This window comes from Apodemus sylvaticus, chromosome 2, assembly GCF_947179515.1.
Source record: "Apodemus sylvaticus chromosome 2, mApoSyl1.1, whole genome shotgun sequence".
NCBI classification, from domain to species: Eukaryota; Metazoa; Chordata; class Mammalia; order Rodentia; family Muridae; genus Apodemus; species Apodemus sylvaticus.
In genome coordinates, this window is record NC_067473.1 from 2,165,885 (window position 1) to 2,188,671 (window position 22,787).

The 22,787-nt window shown below is 48.7% G+C and overlaps 1 protein-coding gene across 3 annotated transcripts in view; it reads left to right on the plus strand.

The window, feature by feature from the left end:
* Positions 1–330: 330 nt before the first annotated feature.
* Paxip1 (PAX interacting protein 1) overlaps positions 331–22,787 on the plus strand; it is a 50,698-nt gene continuing 28,241 nt past the window's right edge. For 2 of the 3 annotated variants that reach the window (XR_007976533.1, XM_052172967.1), the window contains exons 1-6: positions 331–558; positions 2,885–3,019; positions 6,954–6,997; positions 9,042–9,105; positions 14,919–15,032; positions 17,357–17,998. Coding sequence is in view for 2 of the 3 variants with exons in the window: in XM_052172967.1 (XP_052028927.1) it covers positions 478–558; positions 2,885–3,019; positions 6,954–6,997; positions 9,042–9,105; positions 14,919–15,032; positions 17,357–17,998 (1,080 nt within the window). In the remaining variant the exon portion in view is untranslated. The remainder of the gene's footprint in view (positions 559–2,884; positions 3,020–6,953; positions 6,998–9,041; positions 9,106–14,918; positions 15,033–17,356; positions 17,999–22,787) is intronic. The other variant, XM_052172968.1, reaches the window with a different exon arrangement.

Sequence of the window (22,787 nt, forward strand, 5' to 3'; positions counted from 1 at the left end):
GCCTTCCCCGCCGAGGCTCCACCCCCTTTGCGCATGCGCTACCAGGTGGCCGCGCGGGGTGACGGGAGTCCCGCCTAGGCCCCGCCTCCTGGCTGATCCACTGCGGCAATGTGGGGGATATATTTTCTCTGTGGCCTCGGTTCTCGGTCGCGAAAACTCGGCTGGACCAAGTCTGCCATGTGCCGTACGAATTGTTTTCCAGCATCAGCCCTGATGCCAGAAGCGGTGGTGGAAGGAGCGCTGTCTGGTGCGCAAGGCGGGACTGTCCCACACGCTCCCCTGCCGAGCTGGTGTGGTGGTACGTACCTCAGGGCGCGCGCGGCTCCCGCGCTCCGGGCCTCGGACGGGCGGGGGCGCGGGTCGGAGTGCAGCTGCGGCTGCGGGCCGGGCTGTACGGCCGGGCAGTTGGCAGAGCTGCGACGCTGGGCGCGGCGGGCCGGGTGACGCGGGGCCGGGCGCCGCCGCGCCGCCGTGATCATGTCGGAGTCGGCGCCCGAAGTTCCAGAGGAGCTGTTCCGCGAGGTCAAGTACTATGCGGTGGGCGACATCGACCCGCAGGTACCGCCCGCGTGGGGCCCCTCCGCCGGGCCATTTTCCCCCCCACCCCCTTCGTCGCGCGCGCGCCCTGCAGGACCCCAGGCCGGAGCCGCGGGGCACGCCGGGCCGCGTAGGGCCGCGGGAAGGGCCTCACGAGCACCGACCCGGCGCGGCAGCCGGCCGAGCATCTTGCGGGGCCCTGCTGAGCGTGTCCCTTGCCAAGGGGCCTGTCCTCTCGGACCCTGATTTTTTCCTAAGGGTGGGTTGTACGGTAGGTATGGAAGGTACCCTTGATTGTACGGTCACAGTGATTTGTGCGTGTGGCCGTGGGTTTGGATCCTTCCACAGGACAGTGCCCGTGATCGTGGTATCTTCAGGACAGCGTCTCAAACATTTCTTTTCCTAAACTATGCTTACAGTTGTGTCGCCTTCGGTATCTCAGTAATGTAAGCAAAACGGGTCCTAAGGAAGGAATTATCCAAGAGCCACTGAGCATGGCCTTTCAGAGAATCATACTTGTATCCTAGTAATCGAGGTCGTTGGGTCTTCGGTGATCAGTGCGTATAGCTGACTTTTTCTAGTACTGATAACCCCACTACCACTGCCACCACCCGTTCTTGTTCTTCATTTTAGGATTTTGGCTCTTATTAAGGACTTGGACTAAATGTCACTTGAAACTAAGGACACATTGAACTGATACGTTTGCCCAATTTTGTGTGAAACCTGAGTGCTTAAAAAAAACCTCTTATAAGCTTTTGTATTCGGAAATAGTGCGTTTTTTAAAAGGTTTAGAGCCAGGGCACCTATTCTTTGAGTTTTGTAATACAGATTGAGGAAGCTCACAGGTGGTGAGCACCCCAGGACAGACTGGGCATCGGGCCTGGTACACGGAGTGCTGCAGAAGAGTGTGCTTGAATGCTGAGTCCTACAAATAGAACAGGTGTAGGTGCTGGAGGTGTTGAGTCTTAAAGAAACAAATATTGAGTACAAGAGATTGTTTGTGTGGAATGTGTGTGCTAGGCATTGAAGGCATTTATGTATATACTTGGTGTCTGTCCTGATGGTCACTGTGCATAGTTACAAGGTGGCTCCTCTGAGGTGGAATTAGTAATGTAGAGTTTGGGTGTCCTTGCGAATATGGAGAAAGGATGGACAGCGCAGTGAGACTTGTTTCTGGAAATTTGTCATGAAAAGAAAGCACTGGGACCCAAGAAGGCGAGGCCAGGGAGGGTTGCTATGTACATGTTCCTGAGTAATTCAAGGCTGAGGCAGGTGGGTGAAGTCCGTGCGTGAAGGTAAAGTTACTTCATCCAGGGTAGCTGGCTTGTGGCTGGTGACTGTTGGTTTGCCATGCATTGGATGCAGACTTCCGTGCTTGCTTAGTTCTTAGATGGTGCTCGGCCGACTGTCCTAGACTGCGTTGCTTTCAGCTCTCCCCAGACTCCAGCCTGCACACTGCTGTCAGGTTGTTCTCCTCTGCTGCCTGCCCGGTGGTTGCCTCGTTGACTCTCAGAACTTTGACTCCCATATGTAACAGGTTATTTCTGGAGAGCCAAGTCCTTTCTTGATGTGACTGAGAGTCTCTCTCCGGGTCACACAGGATGGAAAGTAGTGTGCCCACGCTGAAACCCAGCAGTGCCTCTTCCTCTCTTTGCTTCCAATCAATCCCTCCGGGAGATGCCAGCATTTCCAGATTGGCTTTTCTGTTGTGCTTGTCTAGTTACTGTGTGATTAATTCTATTCCATTCTACTGTTTGCTGCTGACATTTCTTTAGTGACCTGACTTTTACAGTAGTGAGAGTGGTCACAGTGGTATCTTAACAAGTATTGCTATGTTGATGCCCATCTGTAAGATCTGGTGGTGCCGTCTTCGTTTGTGATATCTTTCCCTGACTTAAGGACTGCTCTGCGTAGCACCCAAGACTACACTGACTATGGTTGGATCTGAGTTCCCCTGCTAGGCCCTACCTTGGTGTATATATTTTGTCTGATGGGCATCTATAAGTTAGGATTCTCCTGGTGGGTCTCTGCTTCCAGAAACGTTCTCACTGTAGTGGAGCCTCCTCAGCCTTTGGGTTGGATACCCTTGGATACCCGGAACTGGTACTCCGTGGAACTCAGCAGGTGCTGGTGTCTGCTGTCTGTCTGCAGATGGCTAGTAACTGGCTCCTCCATCTCTGTGACTGGGACTGGGAATCAGGCTTGCTGTGTTTTATTGGCTTTTCCACTCAGGAAAAGGCTTCTCTGTGGGGGACAGGGTATGTTTTTATTAAATGTTTCCATTATAGTTAATAATGACTTGTGTGAACATTTTTTGTTGTTAGTAATTGTGCTGTTGTTTCCTTAGGTTATTCAGCTCCTTAAAGCTGGGAAAGCCAAGGAAGTCTCCTACAATGCCCTGGCCTCGCACATCATTTCGGAGGATGGGGACAACCCAGAGGTGGGAGAAGCCCGAGAGGTCTTTGACTTGCCTGTTGTGAAGGTAAGCAGAAACCTGAGCCTCTCGCTGCTGCGGCTTTCTGCCTGGCTTGCAGCCGGCCAGTGTTGAGGAGGAGATCATCAGGTAGATGGAGCCCATAAACTTCAGTCACCTGCCTTAGCTTTGGGACTTTCTCTGCCATGGCCACATAGCAAGGTTGCTGTGTAAGAAATTCCTGGGCATTGTGGGAATGCTCCATCCCTGTCATTTCCTGCTAGCTCTTCAGCCCAGGAAAACCTGTCCTAGGCTTTGTCACCTTGTCAGATACATGGTTTACATGTTTGGTTCCAGAAGCCTCTTAAAGATAGCTGTCCTTTTCTGGTGGCCAGTGGTCCTGATCTCCAACTGTATAGATGGCGGGGAGAGGCCCTGCCCTGCCAACTGCCCTCGTTGCCCATGGTGAGGGTCACTGTGCTAGCTCTCCTGTTAGCCGTCTGGATTGTTCGTCCGCCTGACTTGTGAGAACTTGGTTGTGGAATATGGGGCTTCAGCTGGTGAACAGTTTGTTCAGCTTTTGTGGCCCTGCATATTGTACTGTGAGGACTTTATGTAGCATGTACTGTTGCTGTGGCCCTTCTGTTTCCTTAGCTGCTGCCCCCACCCACTTACTGTTCAGTGCTATACTGGAAGAAGCCAGCATTCAAGTTCCCAAAGTTTTACAGTAGCAGTTAGGAGTGAGGTGCTAGTCAGAGCAGCTGTTGAGGGATGGCTGACTGTTGGATGTTGTGTTGTCCTGGTTTCCGGGGTCTGAAAAACTTTGCAGTCTTATAGAGTTGACCTTTAAAAATGAACCTGACAGGTGGTCTGCCCCAGGAGTCACAGAGAGGTTCCTGACCCATACTTTCAGGACACTACACCATCAGAGGCCAGTTCCTTTGTAGCAGTAAATACGGTGGTCGTGCTGCATACCAGTATGTGTGTCTCGTCTCCGTGCTGCCAGCTCAGGCCCGCTGGGCTCTGAAGACCGGTGCTCAGCGAGGCTCCTGAGCAGTCGCCTACTGCGGCTCGCTAAGGCTAAAGCCGGCTGGGAGCCAGCAAAGGCTTCTCCTTCAGTGTGCATCTCAGCCTGCTCTTCCTTCCTGTGAGTTTGCTTTCTGTTAGCCATTGTATGGTAAAATGATTGTACGTCTTATACAGATTTAGAGTGAAAGGTTTACCTTACAAATGTGTTTTGGGGCCTAGGCCACTGTTGCCACACTAAGTATACAGACCGATTTTAATCACATTTGACCCAAGATTGTCTTGCAGTAAATTGTATATCTTTGTGGCTTTTCTATGCCTGCCCTTGCTCAGAAATAGTGACACAGAGAGCTGATATTTTTATTAAAAGACTTCTGACACTATAGCTGGGCAGATACTCATCTAAAATAATTCTAAGACAGCCTACTACCCAGCCACGTACCTGTGACCTGTCATCTGGCTTCTCCTGTTCCATTCATCCTTCCATGGGGGTCTCTTACAGTCCAGTCAGTCAGTCAGTCAGTCAGTCAGTCAGTCAGTCTGTCTCTGTCTCTGTCTCTCTCTGTCTCTGTCTCTGTGTGTGTGTGTGTGTGTGTGTGTGTGTGTGTATGTGTGTGTGCGTGTGTGTGTCTGTCTGTCTCTGTGTGTGTGTGTGTGTGTCTGTGAGTCTGTCTGTCTCTCTCTGTTTGGTCTGTGTCTCTCTTAATCCCCTGAGTGGGATGGGAAGCCGTACCCTATTCTCTTCTTCTGCCCAGCTATTGGTTGATCGGCACTTTATTAAAACCAATGCTGTCATTGAGACAGCAGATGCTCCAATAATCATGATAGTGCCAGCATCCAGACTACAACCAGATCTCTAGGCTCAGCAATTTGCATCTGAATACACAGTGCACAAACCACCCCGACACTAAATATTTGTGCACCCCTTTAGTGTCTGAAGTAAAATTCATATGTAAGATATGAATGATTTAATAGTTGGAGCTGGGGGGGATGGACGGCTCAGTGAGTAACAGTGTGGTTTCATGAGGACCTGTGTTTTGATCCCCTGTACACATGGGAAAATGTGTGGCTATATATGTCTGTAACCCCACGACTAAGAGAAATTGGAGACAGGAAGTTTGTTGAGTCTTGCTGATCACCAGCTATGTCAGGTTTCATAAGAGATTGTTTCAGGGGTCTAGGGTGGATGGAGACCGTTGGAGTAGGATACCTGACTTCCTTCTCCTGCCTCTGAAGGTGCATGCTCTCCCCCCTTCTCTCTCATGCTCTCCCCCCCCCCCTCACACACACACACACACACACACACACACACCATACTACACCACATCATACATACTATTTGTTCATAAGGACTAAGGGTGTAGCTTGATGGTAAAGAGAAGAAAAGTGTCACCATTGTCACCCAGTGCAAACATCTTAGAGTACACTGTAGAAGCTGTGTGCAGACTACACGGCAGCTGGCAGTACTGCTGTAACCTTTGAGAGCTTCCCAGGTTCCTGTGCTTTCTAGGTGTCCCTGTTGGGAAGAAAGTTTGACCATGAGAATGCATTCTGAATACAGTCATCCACAAAGCTTGGTTTTGATATGTGATCTAGGTGTTTTCTTCCTGCTTTGCCAAGTTCGTCACAGGGGATACAGATTGTGCCACCTTGCCTGATCCAGTACAGGGTCTTGATGTTGACTCACTACCTAGATTTTATTGAAGTTATCAGGATTATCAAAAGTAGGGAGCAAGAAAGTGGAAAAGGCTTATTACCAATGCATCGTACCATCAGGCAAATCAGTTCATGCCTTTGCTGACAGTATCCTAGATATAGCCAGTTTTCATTCTGTAATATATTTGCCAATCTTGTTGTACAGAACATGTTTTAGCCAGGCATGGAATTCTAGTATGGTGATAAATTCAAGACCAGCCTTGCTATATATCAAGTTTGAGCCAACATGAGGTAACTAAGACCCTATTTCAAACCAAAAAAACCCAAAAAGAAACAGTTAAGACATGTCTCTATGGGACATGGTCTGGGTCTGAAGGCAGTGAGGTAGACCTGACCAGCGTGGGACCAGAGACTGCACTCTCCTTGTTCACTCTCTGCCCATCTTCTTGCACCATCTGTATAGATTAGAATGGAGTTTGCTGACTGTTGCTGCCTCAGTAATGAGAACTTGAGAGTACATGCTTTCATCTGTCCAGGCTTCTGGAAGTCTGGCTAACTGGGGCCAGTTATAAACTGTCAGATTGTTGTTTCTTGAAATAGAATTATTAGTGTAGTAACAGGTAGACTAATTTTTTAATAATTTAGTTTTATATTTTTTAAATGTGCAGTAATGTTTTGCTTGCCATGTCTGTGAGGGTGTCAGATCCCCTGGAACTGGAGTTATGAGCTGCCAAGTGGGTGTTTGGAATTGAAGCTGAGTTCTCTGGAAGAACAGTCAGTGATCGTAATACTGAGCCAGCTCTCCTGCTCCAGGTGTTCTAACTTTTAAAATTGGGTTAGAATTATAGCTGAGTTAATTTCCCCAGAATATAAAGTACACATAGGTAGCTGTTAGTCTATCTTGTAATGAATGCAAGGTTGAAATTTGTAAGATTAGAAGAGGTTTTGTTGTTTTTGTTTTGTTTTTAAGTGGTTTGCACATATTGTGTATTCTTGGTGTTAAATAAAACCAAAATCTTAGGAATTTTGTTTATTTCTTTTCTGGGTGGGTGGGGTGAGCAGCAGTAAGAGTGTGGACCTAAACTTACATGTCTGGCAAAATCATAAGGAATGCAGTGGCTGCTTCACTCTGGGCCTGGGGTTGTGGCTTGGGCACATGGTCTTTGGTGGCTGCTACCTGGTCCTCGTGCTTACAGGCTGGTGGCTGCAGTAGGTCACAACAGAGCCTTTTAATTTCCAAAAGCGACTACTAATGAAGTCATGTCATTTTGGTCACAGATGGTAAATGGTTTTTGATTTGTGAAATTCTTTTCTTTTTCAGCCTTCCTGGGTGACTCTGTCTGTGCAGTGTGGCGCTCTCCTGCCGTATCCTTTTGGGCAATAAGGTCGGGGATAGCTGTGGGTTCAAGAAACAGTGAGTTGGTGGGCTCATGAGTGGGGGCCTGCGGGATAGCTGTGGGTTTAAGATACAGAGTTGGTGGGCTCATGAGTGAGGCCAGCCCTTTCCTCTGCACCTCTGCCCCTGCTCTTTCCTATCCTGTATGAAATGGTATGTGCCTGGTCCTCGTCATCACCTGCGTCAAAAAGCGGTGACGAGCAGTTGTGGCGAGGACCCCGAGATGCAGCTCTTCTCAGTCTTCCATTGGATGTCTTTTTAGACAGAGTAGCTTTTGAATTCTAAATCGGAGAGGAAGTATGACTGACTCATGAGCACGAGGAGAAGTTCCAAGTTTGAAGACCTTTGTTCGTCTTTTCAGTTAGATCCATGGAAAGTTTATTATTCTACACTTCTCACCCAGGACTTGCTCTGGTGTGAAATAGAGTGATGAAGACCTTATTCTGGGGCTACAGGGTGCAGCTTAGTTATAGAGAGGGCTATCTTAATTTTAGGTCCTGGGCTCAGTCCCCAGCACTGTATGAAGTGGGCATATTGATTGGTGCATGCCCATAACCCCAACACTTGGGAGGTAGAAGCAAGAGAATCAATAGTTGAAGCTTATCCTTGGCTTCATAAGGCTAGCCTGGGCTGTGTGAGACCCTGTTTCAAAACAGAACCAAAAGCAAACTCACTCTGCCCTGTGCAGCCTCCTCCCTACCTGTGTCTGCCAAACCATATTTTCATGCTCAGGGTCCTGTGTTGTGTCCCAATTGGGACACTCCTCCATTGCTGGTTTTTGCTGGGGACTTACTGGCTTCTGCTTCATTGTTGGCATGAAGCTTCACTGGGGAGGTAGTCCTAGCAGAGCCTGACTTAGGAAATCACTTCTGCCATCTTGTACTGATGCTGAAGTTGAGGCCGGGCGTTGGAATGGACACCGTCGTTCAGCTGCTCCAATACACAGCTGTGTCTGGCAAAGGACTGAGCAGAGGGACTCCACCCAGGTGCGAATGAGACACTATCAAGGGCCTTAGACACCTAAGCCTTCCTGTCTTCTGAGAGGATGCAGTTCTGGCTCAGAAACTCTCATTTATTCATTCATTCTGTATAAGCATAGGTTTCAAACAGACAAGCAAACCAACCCTGTGAAGGTGGACCTTTCTGAGGATGGAGTCAAAGGTTCTATCCCTGGTGTCTTTTCTGGACCCTTTCTCTATACCAGTCTTCCTTAGGAAGCTGCAGGTTAATTGAGCTCTTGCCTGTCTGTCCATAAAGACCTAGGGCTATGTGCTGGAGTCTCCATTGATTATAGGTAGGGATAGCCCAAGTTTAGGACTTGACATTGTGCTTGTAAGGGAAGTCTAAGCAGCGATTGCAGTTGAGTCTGCTCATTACCCACTTACCTCAGTAGGTCCTTTCCACTTGTTTTGAACTCTAGACACTCCAGTGTTGTGGTGATTCCCTGTCTCTGGGAGACCTGCTCTCTCAGTGCTTGAAGGAAAGCAGATCACAGAAGGAATTCAGATGAATGTTCTAGTCAACTTTAGAACTAGGAAAGATCTTGAGATTTTTTTTTTTTAGGGATTCTGGGGCCTTGAGTTGGCCTGCCTGAGATCAGAACACACAGGCTCTCTGGCTAGGAAGAAGTGCTTTGTAGGAATAGCACAGCCTTGGTGCTGCATTCTGACATCCTCTGCAAATTGCTTTCTAGGGTGTGTGTCTGTGTGTCTCTGTCCATGGTTAGGTTGCTGTTGGGAGTCAGGAACTTGCCCGTGAACACACTGTAGATCTTAGTTAGGATGTGAGTAGAGACCTGGTTTAGCGATGTTATTTACTGAAACTTACTCACTACCTTTCACACTTGACTCCCATCTGCTCTGCAGTCTCTGGTCATCTTCAGCCTGTCTCACTCTCTAAGAACGAATGGGAGGGAGTGGCAGAGGCTGCCCTAGTGGACAGGCAGGGCTTGTGTTAGTGAGGGTCCAGCTGTACTCACCTTACTTCATTGCAATCTTAATGACTGTCCCACAGAGTCAATGCTTTCTCTCCAGAGTCCTGTCAGATTTTTTTTGGACTCACTGCCTGCCTTTCTCAGGTAAGCATGATTATTGTCTGTGATGGTTCTAAGCGCTCATGCGCTTGGACCTATGGCCTATTTGTTAACGAGTTCCCTAGAATCCTTGGGCTAAACTGACTCCATCTGATAATCAACTTCCAGCACACTTACCATTGTCTAACTATAAAACATACATACATATGTAATTTAAAGAAATAGCAGATATTTAAAGCTTGAATATGACTAATACTTTAAGTGAAATTAGAAGATGAGAAAATTCACTCAGACTTACAGTCTCAGGGTTTTAATGTAGATGAATAAGAAAAAGGTAACAAACACCTTAGCAGATAACGCCATGGAGTGAATTAGCTCGTCAAGCTATTAGCTGTAGTTTTTAGTCAGATGAACATTTTAGTAACAAGATAAGAGGCTTTGCTTATTATGCTTGTAACTGCAGTCGGTCCTGGTGACAGTGCAGGCAGGCAGTGCAGCTGCTGAAAGGCTCAGCAGGATCGGGGCCCGCAGTGCTCCAAGTGCCGAGGAGCTTGGGATGAGGATGGCCATGCACATGCTGTCAGAAACACGGTGACGGGGAGGGGCTGGAGGACCCTGTCTCACGTATGCTTACAGTGGTGAGACAGGTAGTGCTTTCCGGAAGTGTGGGAAGTTGCGGCATGGTGTAAAGCGGGAAACTGGATGTGAGCGGTGCACAGCATTGCATGAACCAGGGAAAGTGAAAAGGAGGAACTGAATGTCCATGGTCTGTAATTTGGGGTCCTGAGAAAGTGGGGTTTGCTTTAAAGTACACCCTTAGTAGTTGCATCCTGTTCTCCTAACCCCAGCTGACACAAATGAGGGTGGCATTCCTTAAACAGTGTGCTAAAATGAGTGCGGTAGGGAGGTGCAGTGGTGAGTGCCCCTGCCCTGCCCTGCCCCTGGTCCCCAGTGACCTAGGGAGGAGGTGCAGTGGTGAGTGTACCCTGCCCCGCCCCCCACTCCCCCTGTCACCTAGGGAGAAGGTGCATGGGCGAGCGCCCCGCCCCCACGGACAGTCACTGCAGTAGGTCCCACTGCTCATCCCTGGGACCTGTGATGGCAGGCAGGTCTGAGCTGCCCTTCCTCCCTCTCTTCAGGCCTCTGAGGGGGCAGAGCAGGGTGCTTGTGAGCTGGAGAGGCCTTGGCCCTTGCCTCCCCTCTGCACTTGGCCTTGCCCATGTCGGGAAGCAGGGACTGTCGGGTTGCCATTGTTAGGTCGTTGGCTAGACTTAACCTGTACCACATGATGTTGCCAGTCTGAGGGACCGACCCCTCCTTTGTCCAGGCAATGAGTAAGTAAGTTTATCTGCAGTTACTTAATCCTTTCTGTCTTATAAATTCTAGACATTCTGTGGAATTACAAAGGCTTCATTTCTGTTCTGCTGCGTCAGTTTGATGCAGATTGTTAAAGTTGCACATACTCTTAATTTTTTGAATAGGAATTTGTTGAGATTTGTAAAAGTTTCTTTAAGCTTTTTTTTTCCTCTTAATTTTTTTTTTTAATTTCACTTTACTTTTTAGTGTTGTGGATTTCTTTCCCCTTATATAAATATGTATTTCTCATATCTATGAGGATAGCCTTAACTTTTGGTTAATGTGCAAACTTGTAAATGCTGCTGATTCTGGGTATGGGCAGCGTTACTGTTTTCCATGCCAGAATCTCTGCTGTATAACCCAGTTTATTACTAACATCAGAGAAGTGGGAGGGGGACTGATTACCATGTCTCCATCTCTGCATAGCACCATGTGGCTGCGGCCAGAGCATGCTTGTCCAGGCACTGAGAGGTGGGTGGTTACATTTTCAAGATCATGACAGGATCATACCTCCTCCAGCACATTGAGTAGGAAAAACCAACTTTATAAGCAGTAGCCCTTCATGGATCTCAGTATCTGTCACACTCGTCATTTACTGAACATAGTTGAAAACCCCAATGTGCACTGGGAGGTAAACACACTTGGTTTTTTTATGTTTGTTTGTTTGTTTTGAGATGGGATTTCTCTGTGTGTTCCTGAAATTCATTGTGTAGGTCAGGCTGCCTTGAACTCCCGAGAAATGCCAGCACCACTCCTGATAAAAGCCACTCCTTTAAGAAAGAGGAGGCTGTCTAGCTTACTGTACAGTGGGAACACTAATATTTTATGGTTGCTAAAAAAATGTTAATTTTCTTTAAGCTGTGTTAACACATATGTACAGTGTACAGCTCAGGGACTTGGGGTACATGATAATTACAGTGTAACTCGTCCCTCAGGAAATGAACAGGCTGCATATAGAGACACACACAGGAATGTGGTGTGCTGTAGCACAAAGTGCAGGCGTGGGGACAAGACGGTGAGCTGCCCTCAGGGTCAGGCTCTGTTGTGCATGGAGACTGCCACGTGGCTCCCCCCCCCCCCTTCTGTCTTGCCAGAATGTTGGGAAGAGCTAGCAATCCCTTCTGGAGTCTTCAAGGAGAGGTAGGGAGGAGGGCTCCTGTCTGCAGAAATCATCTCCTTGGTGCTTGTTGCAAGCTGAGACCTCAGCAGCATGCTGGGAAGGTCCTGGGAGAGAGACGAGGTCAGGAGCCTGATGGAGAATCTGCTCAGACGCAGCTCAGCTTGAGGAGGATGCGGTTACCTGTCAGCCACATTTCATGACTGTATTAGGTTCTCGGTTGGCAGACCCAAGGCTCTTGTCATGTGGGGGAACTTAGTGTTTCGTGAGTGGTAGCTGGCTGGGCTGCCCTCATTGTGGGTGGAGACTAGAAGAGGTGCTCTTTTTGTTGTTGTTTATTAGTTGGTTTGTTTAGACAGTGTCTCATGTAGTCCAGGCTACCACCAGGTTTCCCATGTCCCTAAGTGTGGAGCTTGAAGGAGAGTAACCTCCACAGGCTCTTACATTTGAATATTTGGCCTGCCAGGGTTTCCTTGGTTGGTGGAGTTGTTCTGGGAAGGATTAGGAGGTGGGGTGTTCTTTTTGGAGGAGTTGTGTCACTGGGGATGGGTGTTGAGGTTTCAGAAGTCCACACCGGGCCTCCTGTCTCTGTCTGCCGAGTGTGTGGAGCAGATAAGAGTGCTCTGCTACCCAGCCTGCCTGCCGGCTCCCCTGCTGTCTACCTTTATGGGCAGGGCTCACCCTGACAGTGCAAGCAAGTCCCAGTTAAATGCTTTTTTTCTGAAGTCAACTTGGTCATGGTGTCTCTTCATAGCAGTAGGAAAGTAGCTAAGACACTGAAGATAGCCTTGAATTATTGTCCCCATTCCCAGATGCTGGGGATTACGGGCCTGTACCACCACGCCCAGATGAGAGCAGTGTCAGTTGGTAGGAAGGAAGCAAGATTTTTGCATGTCAGAGGGATCTACATTCTACATTGGGAGAACAAGACAAGAAAGCAGATTGTGGGTAGTGCACATACTTCTGCTGGCTTTCCAGGGGTTCCATGGAGTGACAGGTGGGAAGCGTGGCACACAGGTGGTCTGTTGTGTTGACAGTGGCATTTATGTGTGTGTAGTATAGGATCCCAGCAGGCTAAGCCTCTGGCCCCATGCTGGAAAGCTGGGTTAGCCTGACACTGGATGGAGGCACTTAAAACACTGGAGCCAATGTGATTGCAAAACAATGGCTTTTTAAAAAGTATTTTCTTCCATTTGAAGAGATTGCTTTTGAAAATTTGGAAATTAAAGAAAAATGTAAAGTGAAAATAAAAATTGCCCGCACCCCTTGACTAGGAGGTGCCAGTATGGTGTGTGGAGTATTGAGTATGGAGGCAAGTCTCACTACTGCAAAGGTCTGAGCTGCTGGGTGTCTTTGCAGTACCTCGATTCCAGATGTGCTCTGAGTTGACAGGAGGGCTTATCAGAGACAGTGACCCCATTCATTCTCTTGGCGCTTCTGCCTGGTGAGGTGTGTTTCTCATTAGAAGCTGGTCCTGTCAGACATGGCCATTCAAGTGCTAAGACTGCATCTAGATTGGGTTTTACATTCATTTTAAATAAAGATTACAGAGTGAGTCATTGGAACACACTTGTCAGATAATTAAACATCATTCTCCAAGTGCTGCAGGAGGCTACTAATAGAGTGGGCACTGACTTGAAAATAACTTTGGAAAGCTCATGCGTAGGCAGAGCAGTGTGGAATATACAACAGCCCTGAGAAGTGGTTGCACAAGGCTGGGTCCTTGGACCATATGCTGGCATTGAGAAATCAGCTGCTTATCAGTACTTTATGAAAATATAGAGATAAACTCTGGCTTCTTCGATATCCATAAACCTCAACCTAAAATACATTTATCCAGAAAAGATTCATGTACCTGTGTAATTCATCTTAAAGTGAATACTGTATTACATTTCTTTCTTTTTTTATTGCTCATTTTATTCATTTACATTTCAAATGTTATCCCCTTCCTAGTTACCCCTCCACAAACCTCCCTCTCATTCCCCTCCACTCCTCCCCTTTGCTTCTGTGAGGGTGCTCCTCCACCCATTCACCCACTCCCGCCTCACCGCTCCAGCATCCCCCTGTGCTGGGGCATCGAGCCTCCACAGGACCAAGGGCCTCCCCTCCCACTGGTGTCAGACAAGGTTAAGTGTTTCTTTTGCCTTTCTGAATAAATGTTATCCTTTAAACTTTAGTTTGGCCTTTCCTAGAGTTAGGCCAGTGTCAGACAGTGGAGTTGGACCTGGGCTGACACATTGGGGTGTCAGATGCCAGTGTTTACAGTTTTATGAGTGTCACTGGGGCTGGTGGCAAGTTCTGTGTGTCACAGTCATGGTCAGGTTAGTGTGGCTCATAGTCGGGAGGCAGCGCTGGCGGCAGTGCCGCTGTGCCGGAGTGTTACATCTCCATGACCCCAGGGCCGTGGCTCTACATGCTTTGGGTTTTGCCATGGAGGGTTTATTTCCCTTTTCTTTGACTCACTGTGTTTTTAGCTTGTAACTTTATCCACATCATAATTAAGATTTGCTACCAATTTTGAAGGAGGACTTTGTAATTATGATATAAAAAGTTTATGATTTTTTTGGGGGGGTGGAGATCAGGTATCAAAGTACTCACATGGAAGCCAGGGGACAGTTGTGTGAAGCTGATTCTCCTGCTTTTGTGTGAGCAGGAATTGAACTTGGGTCATCTAGCTTGCAGAACATGGGCTTTAACCATTGAGCCATCTTACCAGCCCCTATAAATATTATGTGGATGTTTGAATATTTTCAGAAATGATGGAAAGTGGAATCTTCCTGCCCTTTTTAGAATTTTATATTTGTTTTCATTATAGACCATAATCCTCTATTCATGCCCTTGCTGTGCAGATGGAATTTAGAAAGATTTATTTCTATTTTATATGTTTGGGTCTTTTGTCTGCATATATCTCTGTGTGTGGTGCCCATGGAGACCAGAAGAGTGTTGGATCCTCTGGAATTAGAGTTACAGATGGTTGTGAGAAGCCATGTGGATGCTAGGAATTGAACCCTGGTTCTCTAGAAGGGCAGCCTGTGCTCTGATTGCTGAGCTTTTTCTCCGACCATAAACGGGAATTTTAAAACATTATTTTATTGTGCTTGGGATCTTGAGCTTGCCCAAGGTCTTGTACATGCAAGGTAAGCTCTTCCCCAGCCCCGGGGAGTGCTAGTACTCAGTTGGTGTCATGGCAAACGGCTTGTTTTGAAGCTGCTGGGAACAACAGGGTGGCTGCAAGCTGCTCTTGTGTTCCTCACCAGCATCCTCCGGCCAGCTGATGGCAGGAGCCCAGTGAAGACTGTGTTGTGTGGATACCACCATGTAATAAAATGGAAATGGAGACACAGGTGCATGTGTGGTGATGCCTTTGTCTCTCACTCTCCTCCAGGTGTCATCTGAAGACAGAAGTGCCCTCTGGGCCTTGGTTACGTTCCACGGAGGCAGTTGCCAGCTAAACCTTAACAAGAAGTGCACACACTTGATTGTCCCAGAGCCAAAGGGGGTAAGCACTGCAGATGCACCATCCTCCTAGGCCACCCATGCACAGCAATCAAGGGATCTTTTTGCAGTGATTGGAGTCTGTGTACTGAAACTGCTTATATTAGTTTCTGCCATAACAGATGGGAGATTATAAATTACAAGTTTAAGAGGAAATATGTGAATAGGGTGGGTGTATTTGTTAGGGTTCTGTATAGTGGCAGAACTAATAGAATGAATCAGTCTCAATGGATGGATGGATGGATGGATGGATGGATGGATGGATGGATGACAGGAAAATAAATGGATGGATGGATAGATGGATGGATGATAGGAAAATAAATGGATGGATGGATGGATGGATGGATGGATGACAGGTAAATAGATACATGGAACTTATTATATCACGTACAGGCTCCAACAGTGGTAGGCCATGAATGGAAGGTCCAGGTATCCAGAAGTTGCTCTGACCACAAGGCTGGATGTCTCAGATGGGCGTAGACACTAATGACAGTGAAGGGATGGTCTCCCTAACCAGGCACCGCAAACAAGCAAAAAGCAAAAGCTTCAGCGTCCTTATATAGGCTTCCAGTAGAAGGTGTGGCCCAGATTAAAGGTGTGTCTTCCAAATCAAAGGCTTGTATCTTTAACTTCAAAGGTCCAGACTAGAAGTGCATTCGCCCACTTCAAACCAGGAATCTCACAGGTGTGCCCTTCATTTCTGGATTGTACTTCATTCCAAATGTAGTCAAGTCGATAGTCACAATGGCTATCACAGTGGGTTTGTGAATATTAAGTCTTTGAATTTCAGCCTGAAGTATTAACTTACTCATGGATTACCTGGAGGCTGGAGAGATGGCTCAGTGGTTCAACATATTTGCAGTTCTTCCAGGGAATCTGGGTTTTCACAGACACTGGGCAGTCAGCAGGAGATTGGCAGATTCATACCCTCTGCTACTGATGTTGATATAGCATGGTCTGCCCTGGGCTATGGTGAGTGCTTGCCTCACATGCTTGAGGCCCTAGGTTCCATCCTCAGCAATGTGGAGGGAAAAAATAAAAACAAAGGTACTAGTGTTCTGGTGTGCATATCAGAATAGGAGGATGTTCATGGGCGGGTGAGGAACAAAGACATTTGGAGTCTGTTCCTGGGGAACTGCAGTGCTGTCTGCTGTCCTGGTGTGCACATGTGTTTAGAGCGGAGCAGTTGGTTGTCATTGTGACCCTGCCCAGAGCTGGTGCAGTCCTTAGCCCAGTGTTAACTGCAGCCGGGTTGCTCTGTGGAAGGCTGTGGATGGTAGTTTAGGCCCTATGCATTACCAGAGAGAAGCAAGGGGCATGACTTGACTGCATAGTACTTAGACACTATTCTTTTAAGACACTTTTATTATTTTTGATTCTTCAAGAAGCTTCCTAGAGGCAGGCCTCTTCCTCTCTCGACCCTCACTAGCTGCTGTATCTGTTTGCCGTCCTCACTAGGCAGATGCCACCATCTTATCCCAATCAGCCTACCTGGGAGGCAGTCCCAGATCCTGCTCCTGCCAGGTCTCTAACCTTTTTTGTAGCTCTAAGAAAAGACTGGCAAAAGCAGCTTAAGGGAGGAACTCCACCATGGGAGGGAGGTCACAGTGGCAGGAGCTTGAGGGCCTTAGTCACATTCTGTGCACAGTCAGAAGAAGGGAGCAGTTGAACTCACGCGTGTCAGCACTCAGCTCGTCCTCCCCACCATCCTGGGAGGATCCTCTGGGCATCGGCCTGCCTACGATCAGTAGTCTTCTCATATGGGTTAATTATAATCAAGGTAATTTCTCACAGCAGTGCCCACATGCCTGCCTCCTAGGAGCCAGGTTGGCCCTTAATACGGACATCCTCCCCTGTCACTTAGTGCCGGCTTTATGGTGTATTCTTCCTGTATGTTTAACTTCTTGGGGGAGGGGGCAGCCACACTCTGAGGACCATTCCTGTTGCGTTGACCTGAGGGCTCTTGCCTTTAGTTCCTTTAGTGAGTGCAATGATTGTCATGGACTACCAGCTCGGCTAAAGCATTATTGTAATAAAGAGAGCATTTAGCTCTTTGCTTTATTATTTCCATAAGATTTCTAGTTCTCTATGTACTTACAATGTTACCTATTAAAGTTGACTTAAACCAGCTCTTGTAAGCTTGCTCCTGCCTTTCTCGTGCTGCCTCTTATAGCTCTAGCTCACAGGTACAGGCATGGGTTTGTCCTCTCTGGGAAGCTGGCAGACACTAGCAGCTCTGAATCCTGTCCGTTTTAAAACTCCCTCCTCAAATGCATGACTATAGAACCAGAGCAAAGGCGGATTCAATGTGTTATGTCTCATTCCCAGGAGAAATACGAGCGTGCTGTCAAGAGAGCAGGTATTAAGATTGTCACCCCTGACTGGGTCCTGGACTGTGTGTCTGAGAAGAGGAGGAAGGATGAGGCTTTTTACCACCCACGTCTGATCATCTATGAGGACGAGGAGGAGGAGGAGGAAGAGGAGGAAGAGGAGGAGGAGGAAGGAGACATCGAGGAGCAGGACTCTCCGCACGAGGGCAGCACTGAGAAGTCCAGCGCGGCCAGCTCTGCGGAGGCCTCCCCTGCTCACCAGACGTGTTCTCCCAGGCCCAGGACTGAGGTGGCCAAAGGGGAGTTGATGTTTGATGACTCTTCTGACTCATCCCCTGAAAAGCAGGAGCGCAGCTTGAACTGGGCTCCTGCTGAAGCCCCGCCACTCAGCACAGCCCAGCGCAGGCTGCCTCAGGGAAAAGGGCCGGGACTCATTAACCTGTGTGCCAATGTCCCACCTGTCCCAGGGGACATTCTGCCTCCTGACATGCGGGGGAACTTGATGGCCCCTGGACAAAACCTCCAGAGTTCTGAGCGGTCAGAAATGCTAGGAACCTGGAGCCCGGCTGTCCGGACGTTGCGGAACATTACAAACAACGCTGACATCCAGCAGATGAGCCGGCCGGCCAATGTTGCACATGTAAGTCATGGGGATCTGAAAGCTGCCTTCAGGAGTGGGGTTTTATGAGCCTTCCGATGAGGGTACTTATGAGTGCTTGTGGGAATTTCTTCACAGTCATGTTGAACAGGCATAAATCACATGGTGACATTTGGGCCAGCAGGGAACCAAATACCTGCTAGCTGCTACCTGAGGCCCTATGGCCTGGCAGCCTAGCCCTTTGATTCTCCCAGGAGTGAACTTCGTGGGTTTCCTAAAGACCATGTCTTTGTATGTTGTCCCTGTTAGTACATGTTATTATGTATTTCAGTGTCGGAGTCACACAGGAAGAATCTTATGAGGGAAGTGATGTCAGTCAGGCTTGAATGGCAGGTGTGGAGAGGACCAAGGTCAGAGTTCTAGGTGATAGCCTAAAGTGGGCAAGGATCTGCTGGCCTCTGAGAACACTGGATGCTGCCTGGGCGGCGTGAGAGCTCCAGGAGAGACGGGGAAGAGTGTGCACTTCCTTCCTGGGGAGCTCCACGGGGTTGGAGCAGCAGTGAACCCAAGTCCGCCAGGTGACGGGAAGACTTGTGAAGGTGAGAGGGGAAGGAAATGAGTTCCGTAAGAGGCTAGACCATTGTGCTTGAGCGGATCCTGGTAAGCGGGCAGAGATTGCACTGCAGGAGAGACTTGAAGGAGCTGCGGGGGTGAGGGCTAGAGACCCTTTGAGGCGGTGTTAGGGACGATGGTGTGGACAGGGAGGGAGTGGGGCCGACAGTACACACTGCTCTGGTTTTCCCACAGATGAGACTGCGTGAGGTAGGACCAGACAGAAGAGGCCAGAGTCATGGAGGGAGTGCTGGGAGCAGCCAGGCATAGGCAGGCAGCTCCTCCTTCCAGTCAAGAGCTGCTGGCTGCTGTGGCGGCTTCTCTGCTCAGCAACGCTAGGTTTTTGTTTTTGTTTTTAAGATTTAATTTATTTATTTCATGTATTTTCATGTATGTGGATACACTGTTGCTATCTTCAGACACACCAGAAGAGGGCATCGGATCCTCATTACAGATGGTTGTGAGCCACCATGTAGTTGTTGGGAATTGAACTCAGCACCTCTCTTAACCGTTGATCCATTTCTCCAGCCCTGTTCTTTTCTTTTTCTTTCTTTTTCCTTTAATGGTTTTCAGCTGTGGTAACAACCTGAGGCAGGATGCAGAGCTGCTTGAGTTGGACATATGGAACCGTAAAGGGCCTGGGTAGGGGCTGGAGAGATGGCTCAGCAGTTAAGAGCACTGACTGCTTTTCTGGAGGTCCTGAATTCAATTCTCAGCAACCACATGGTGGCTCACAACCATCTGTAATGGGATCTTATGTCCTCTCCTGGTGTGTCTGAAGACAGCAACAATGTACTCATAGACATAAAGTAAATAAATCTTTTTTTTTTTTTTAAAGGGCTTGGGTAATAATCATTTTGCCAGGCTGGAGAGATGACCCAGTGGTTAAGGCACTGGCTGTTCTTCCAGAGGTCCTGAGTTGACTCCCCAGCAGCACATGGTGGCTCCCAGCCCTCTGTAATAGGATCTAATGCCCTCTTCTCGGGTGCATGAGGACAGCATACTTATACATTAAATAAATAAAGACATCTTTTTTTTTTTCCAAGAATCACTTTGCTGGGATTGACTATGGCGAGAGCTTTAAGAAAGCTTCTGTTGGTTAGAGATGCTTAAAGCCTTGTCTTGTGAATGCTGATGGCTGGGATTCTAGAGATGGCGGTGGGGCCAGATCCAGGCGACTCCAGGCATTCTTAGATGTTGGGAAGAAAACAGCTAGCTGCTGAGGCAGGGTAGAAGAAGAGGGTTGTCCAGGTCTGAGGAGAAAGGCGGACTACCAAGTGATTGACTGAGGGACTGGAAGGAAGGCAGCAGTGACATTAGGCAACCTACATTAGGTTGGCGACCACTACTTCAACGTGACGAGGAAATAAGGAAATCACGCTGTAGAGAGGGAAGATGAGGGGCTAGCTAGAGCCCTGTGGGGGGAGTGGAGGACAGGGACGTGGTACAGACAGAGCCCAGACCCATGCCCAGAAGTATATAGTACACTGACAGGCACATTCTGCATTGGTCAAAGTAAATTGTAAAATTTGATGCACTTGCCCAGATTCCAAGCTTCACCATACAGGCTGGACTTTCGGCTTTTTTGGTGGTGGTTGTATGGTGAAAACTGGCCATTTGGGGCTGGAGATGATTATGTGGTCAGGAGTACTGAGCTCTTGCAGACAGAGTTCCTGCCTTTGATTCCCAGCTCTCAAGCAGTTCCTTACATCCAGGCCCATGTCATATACCACCCTCTTCCGGTCTCAGCAGTCACTGCATGCACGGAAAACAGGCACACATGCCGGCAAAACAACCAAACAAAAACTGATCTGTGTACTGCAGCACCTTTAGGAATGAAGCCTCTGGTAGCCCAAGGGCCCTCTTTCCTGCCTGTTTGTCTGCCACCTCCCAGATGTCAAGTGTTCACAAGCCAGGAACGTGCCTTTGTGACTGACCACAGCATCAGAGCTGACATAACGTAGCAGGCATGTCTGCTTGTGGGAAAGCATGCTTGGGGGTAGGGGCTACTGGGCTAGACTGCTCAGAAGGTGTGGTTCCAGCCTGAGTGTGATGGGTGTGCCACCCTGCCTTCCTGCACAGAAGTGTCCAGGAGGCAGGAGCCATGTGGCCCACTGCCACAAAGAGGGTAGGACTTGGCAGAGCAGTGGAGGACAGCAGGAAGGGTGTCGGAAAGTTGGTGGCCCAGCGACAGTTGGAAGGATGTGTTGGTCAGTAGGCTGGAGGCAGAGAGTATAGACATTGCTGACCTCAGGTCTTGAGAGATGGGGGTAACCCTACCTGGAGGAGACATTCGAAGGTGAGCACGCTCTGGTGAGCAGACCTGGGCTGCACAGGTGGATTTGCCTTGGAAATATTGACTAAAAAGATCTCAGCTGGTGTGAGTCTAGATGGGGGTGTGAGGCTGTCATCTCCGTATCTTCCTCCTTTCAGTGAGACGTTCTGGGTGGCTGCTGTTCTGGGTGGCTGCCGTGCATTCTACAATGGAGGCATGGGCTTTGTCCTTCCCTGCTCTCATGGTAGGAGCAGGCTTAGTCTCTGGTCTCCTGCTGTGCTCGCCGGAATGCAGGTTTAAGTGTGGGGTGGATTTAGACACACACTGGCGTCTGAGGTGTCCAAGGGCGGGCGTTGCTCTGACACTGTTCTCTGTGACATTGGCTCCAGAATGGGACCGCTCAGCTAGCCACAGCCACCGCAAAGGCAGGTTCAGGTCCCTCTGGCGCTTTCTGACAGTCTTTACCCGTGTGCAGAAAGTGAATTTTAGAATGTTAAACAAGGAAGACAAGAGGGGAAAGAGACCCTAAATCCTGTTTGATGGAAGGTCTGTCCTAGCCAGGGCTTGTGTGGTGTCATGCTTATTAGATTCTGACAGGAACTCTGGTGGTGCTGTTTAAAGGACGGGAGTTGGGAGTTGCCGCTCTTGGTAGCATGGCTGCTCGGCCAGTCCTTGGGCCACTTCTCTCCCTTGGGTCCCTCAGGTTGCTGTGTTCTCAGCTTGGGGCAGATGAGATGGGAGTGAGGATGCTTGTCTCCACCACTGATGTTAGTGGCTGGCCTGGCCGGGCCTGGTCCGGCTCTCCTGACTCCCCACTGTTTGTTCTTGTGTACACTGAGGTGGCCGTGGTAGGCAGCATTTCAGCTTCACTTCTGAGGCCAGGCAGGAACATGTCTGCCCTTCTCCTTTTGTTATTTTGAGGCAGAGTTTTTCGTGCTGTACTGGAACTCTCTGTTCATGGGGGTCTCGAGCTTGGAGATACACCTGCCTCTGCCTTCCAGGCACCGCCACCATGGCCCATCCCTCAATTTACCACAGGCCTTCCTCACATCCATGGCAAAGCCTGCCACATCCTACTGATCTCTCAGCCCCAGAGGTCGGTCCCGAGGCCTGCCTGGCTGCAGTTCCTGTGTGGCGAGGCGTCTCTTCAGGGTCTGTGTGCAGAGGACACCAGTGTGGCAGATGGCCGCTTTGCCTATTCATGTGGCAAGCCATCTCTGCATCTGTCCCATCTGCTGCCTCATCTTGTTTGAGGACGGAAAGTCAACAGCTGTAATGATTTCTCAGGAAGCCATCCATTCTAAGTACTGTTTTCTGTACTGCCTATGTCTGCATACAAAAAAAAAAAAAAAAAAGCAAAAAAAGACTTCTTTCCTGAAGTCTCCCAGCCTTTTCACTCGTTGTTGTTACATCTGTGAGTGTGTGCCTACCTAGATAAAGATAACCTGCCTCGTGTGTGCTGTTCGTATGTTTGCATGCTTTAGACCTGACCATTTGCTATGGGGTAAGCAGCGGTCGTGCTTTTCCCTGGGGAAGACTGCTGCCCTCCGCTTCCCTTGGTTGCCTGTTGTTCTTTGTGTGAGGTTGAGATTTCGTAAGCTCGATCATGTTTTCTGTATCATTCCAGTTTTAATATATGTGCTACTAAAGTGAGCACTATTCATTTAAAACATTTTTGCATGTAGGTACATGTTTATACATGTGCATGGATGTGCCTGTACTACAACGTTCATGTGGAAATCAGAGCAAGATGTTAAGTGTCAGGTCCCACCTTCCCTCGTGTTTGGGACACAGCCTTGGTCACTGCTCTGTAGCTAGTCTGTGTGACCTGTGAGCTTCATTATACTGCTAGTCTGCCTGCCTTCTCCCCATGAGAGCATAAGATCACAGGTACCTGTGCTCCTCTGTGGCTTCTGGAGATCAGAGCTCTGGCTGTCAGGCTGG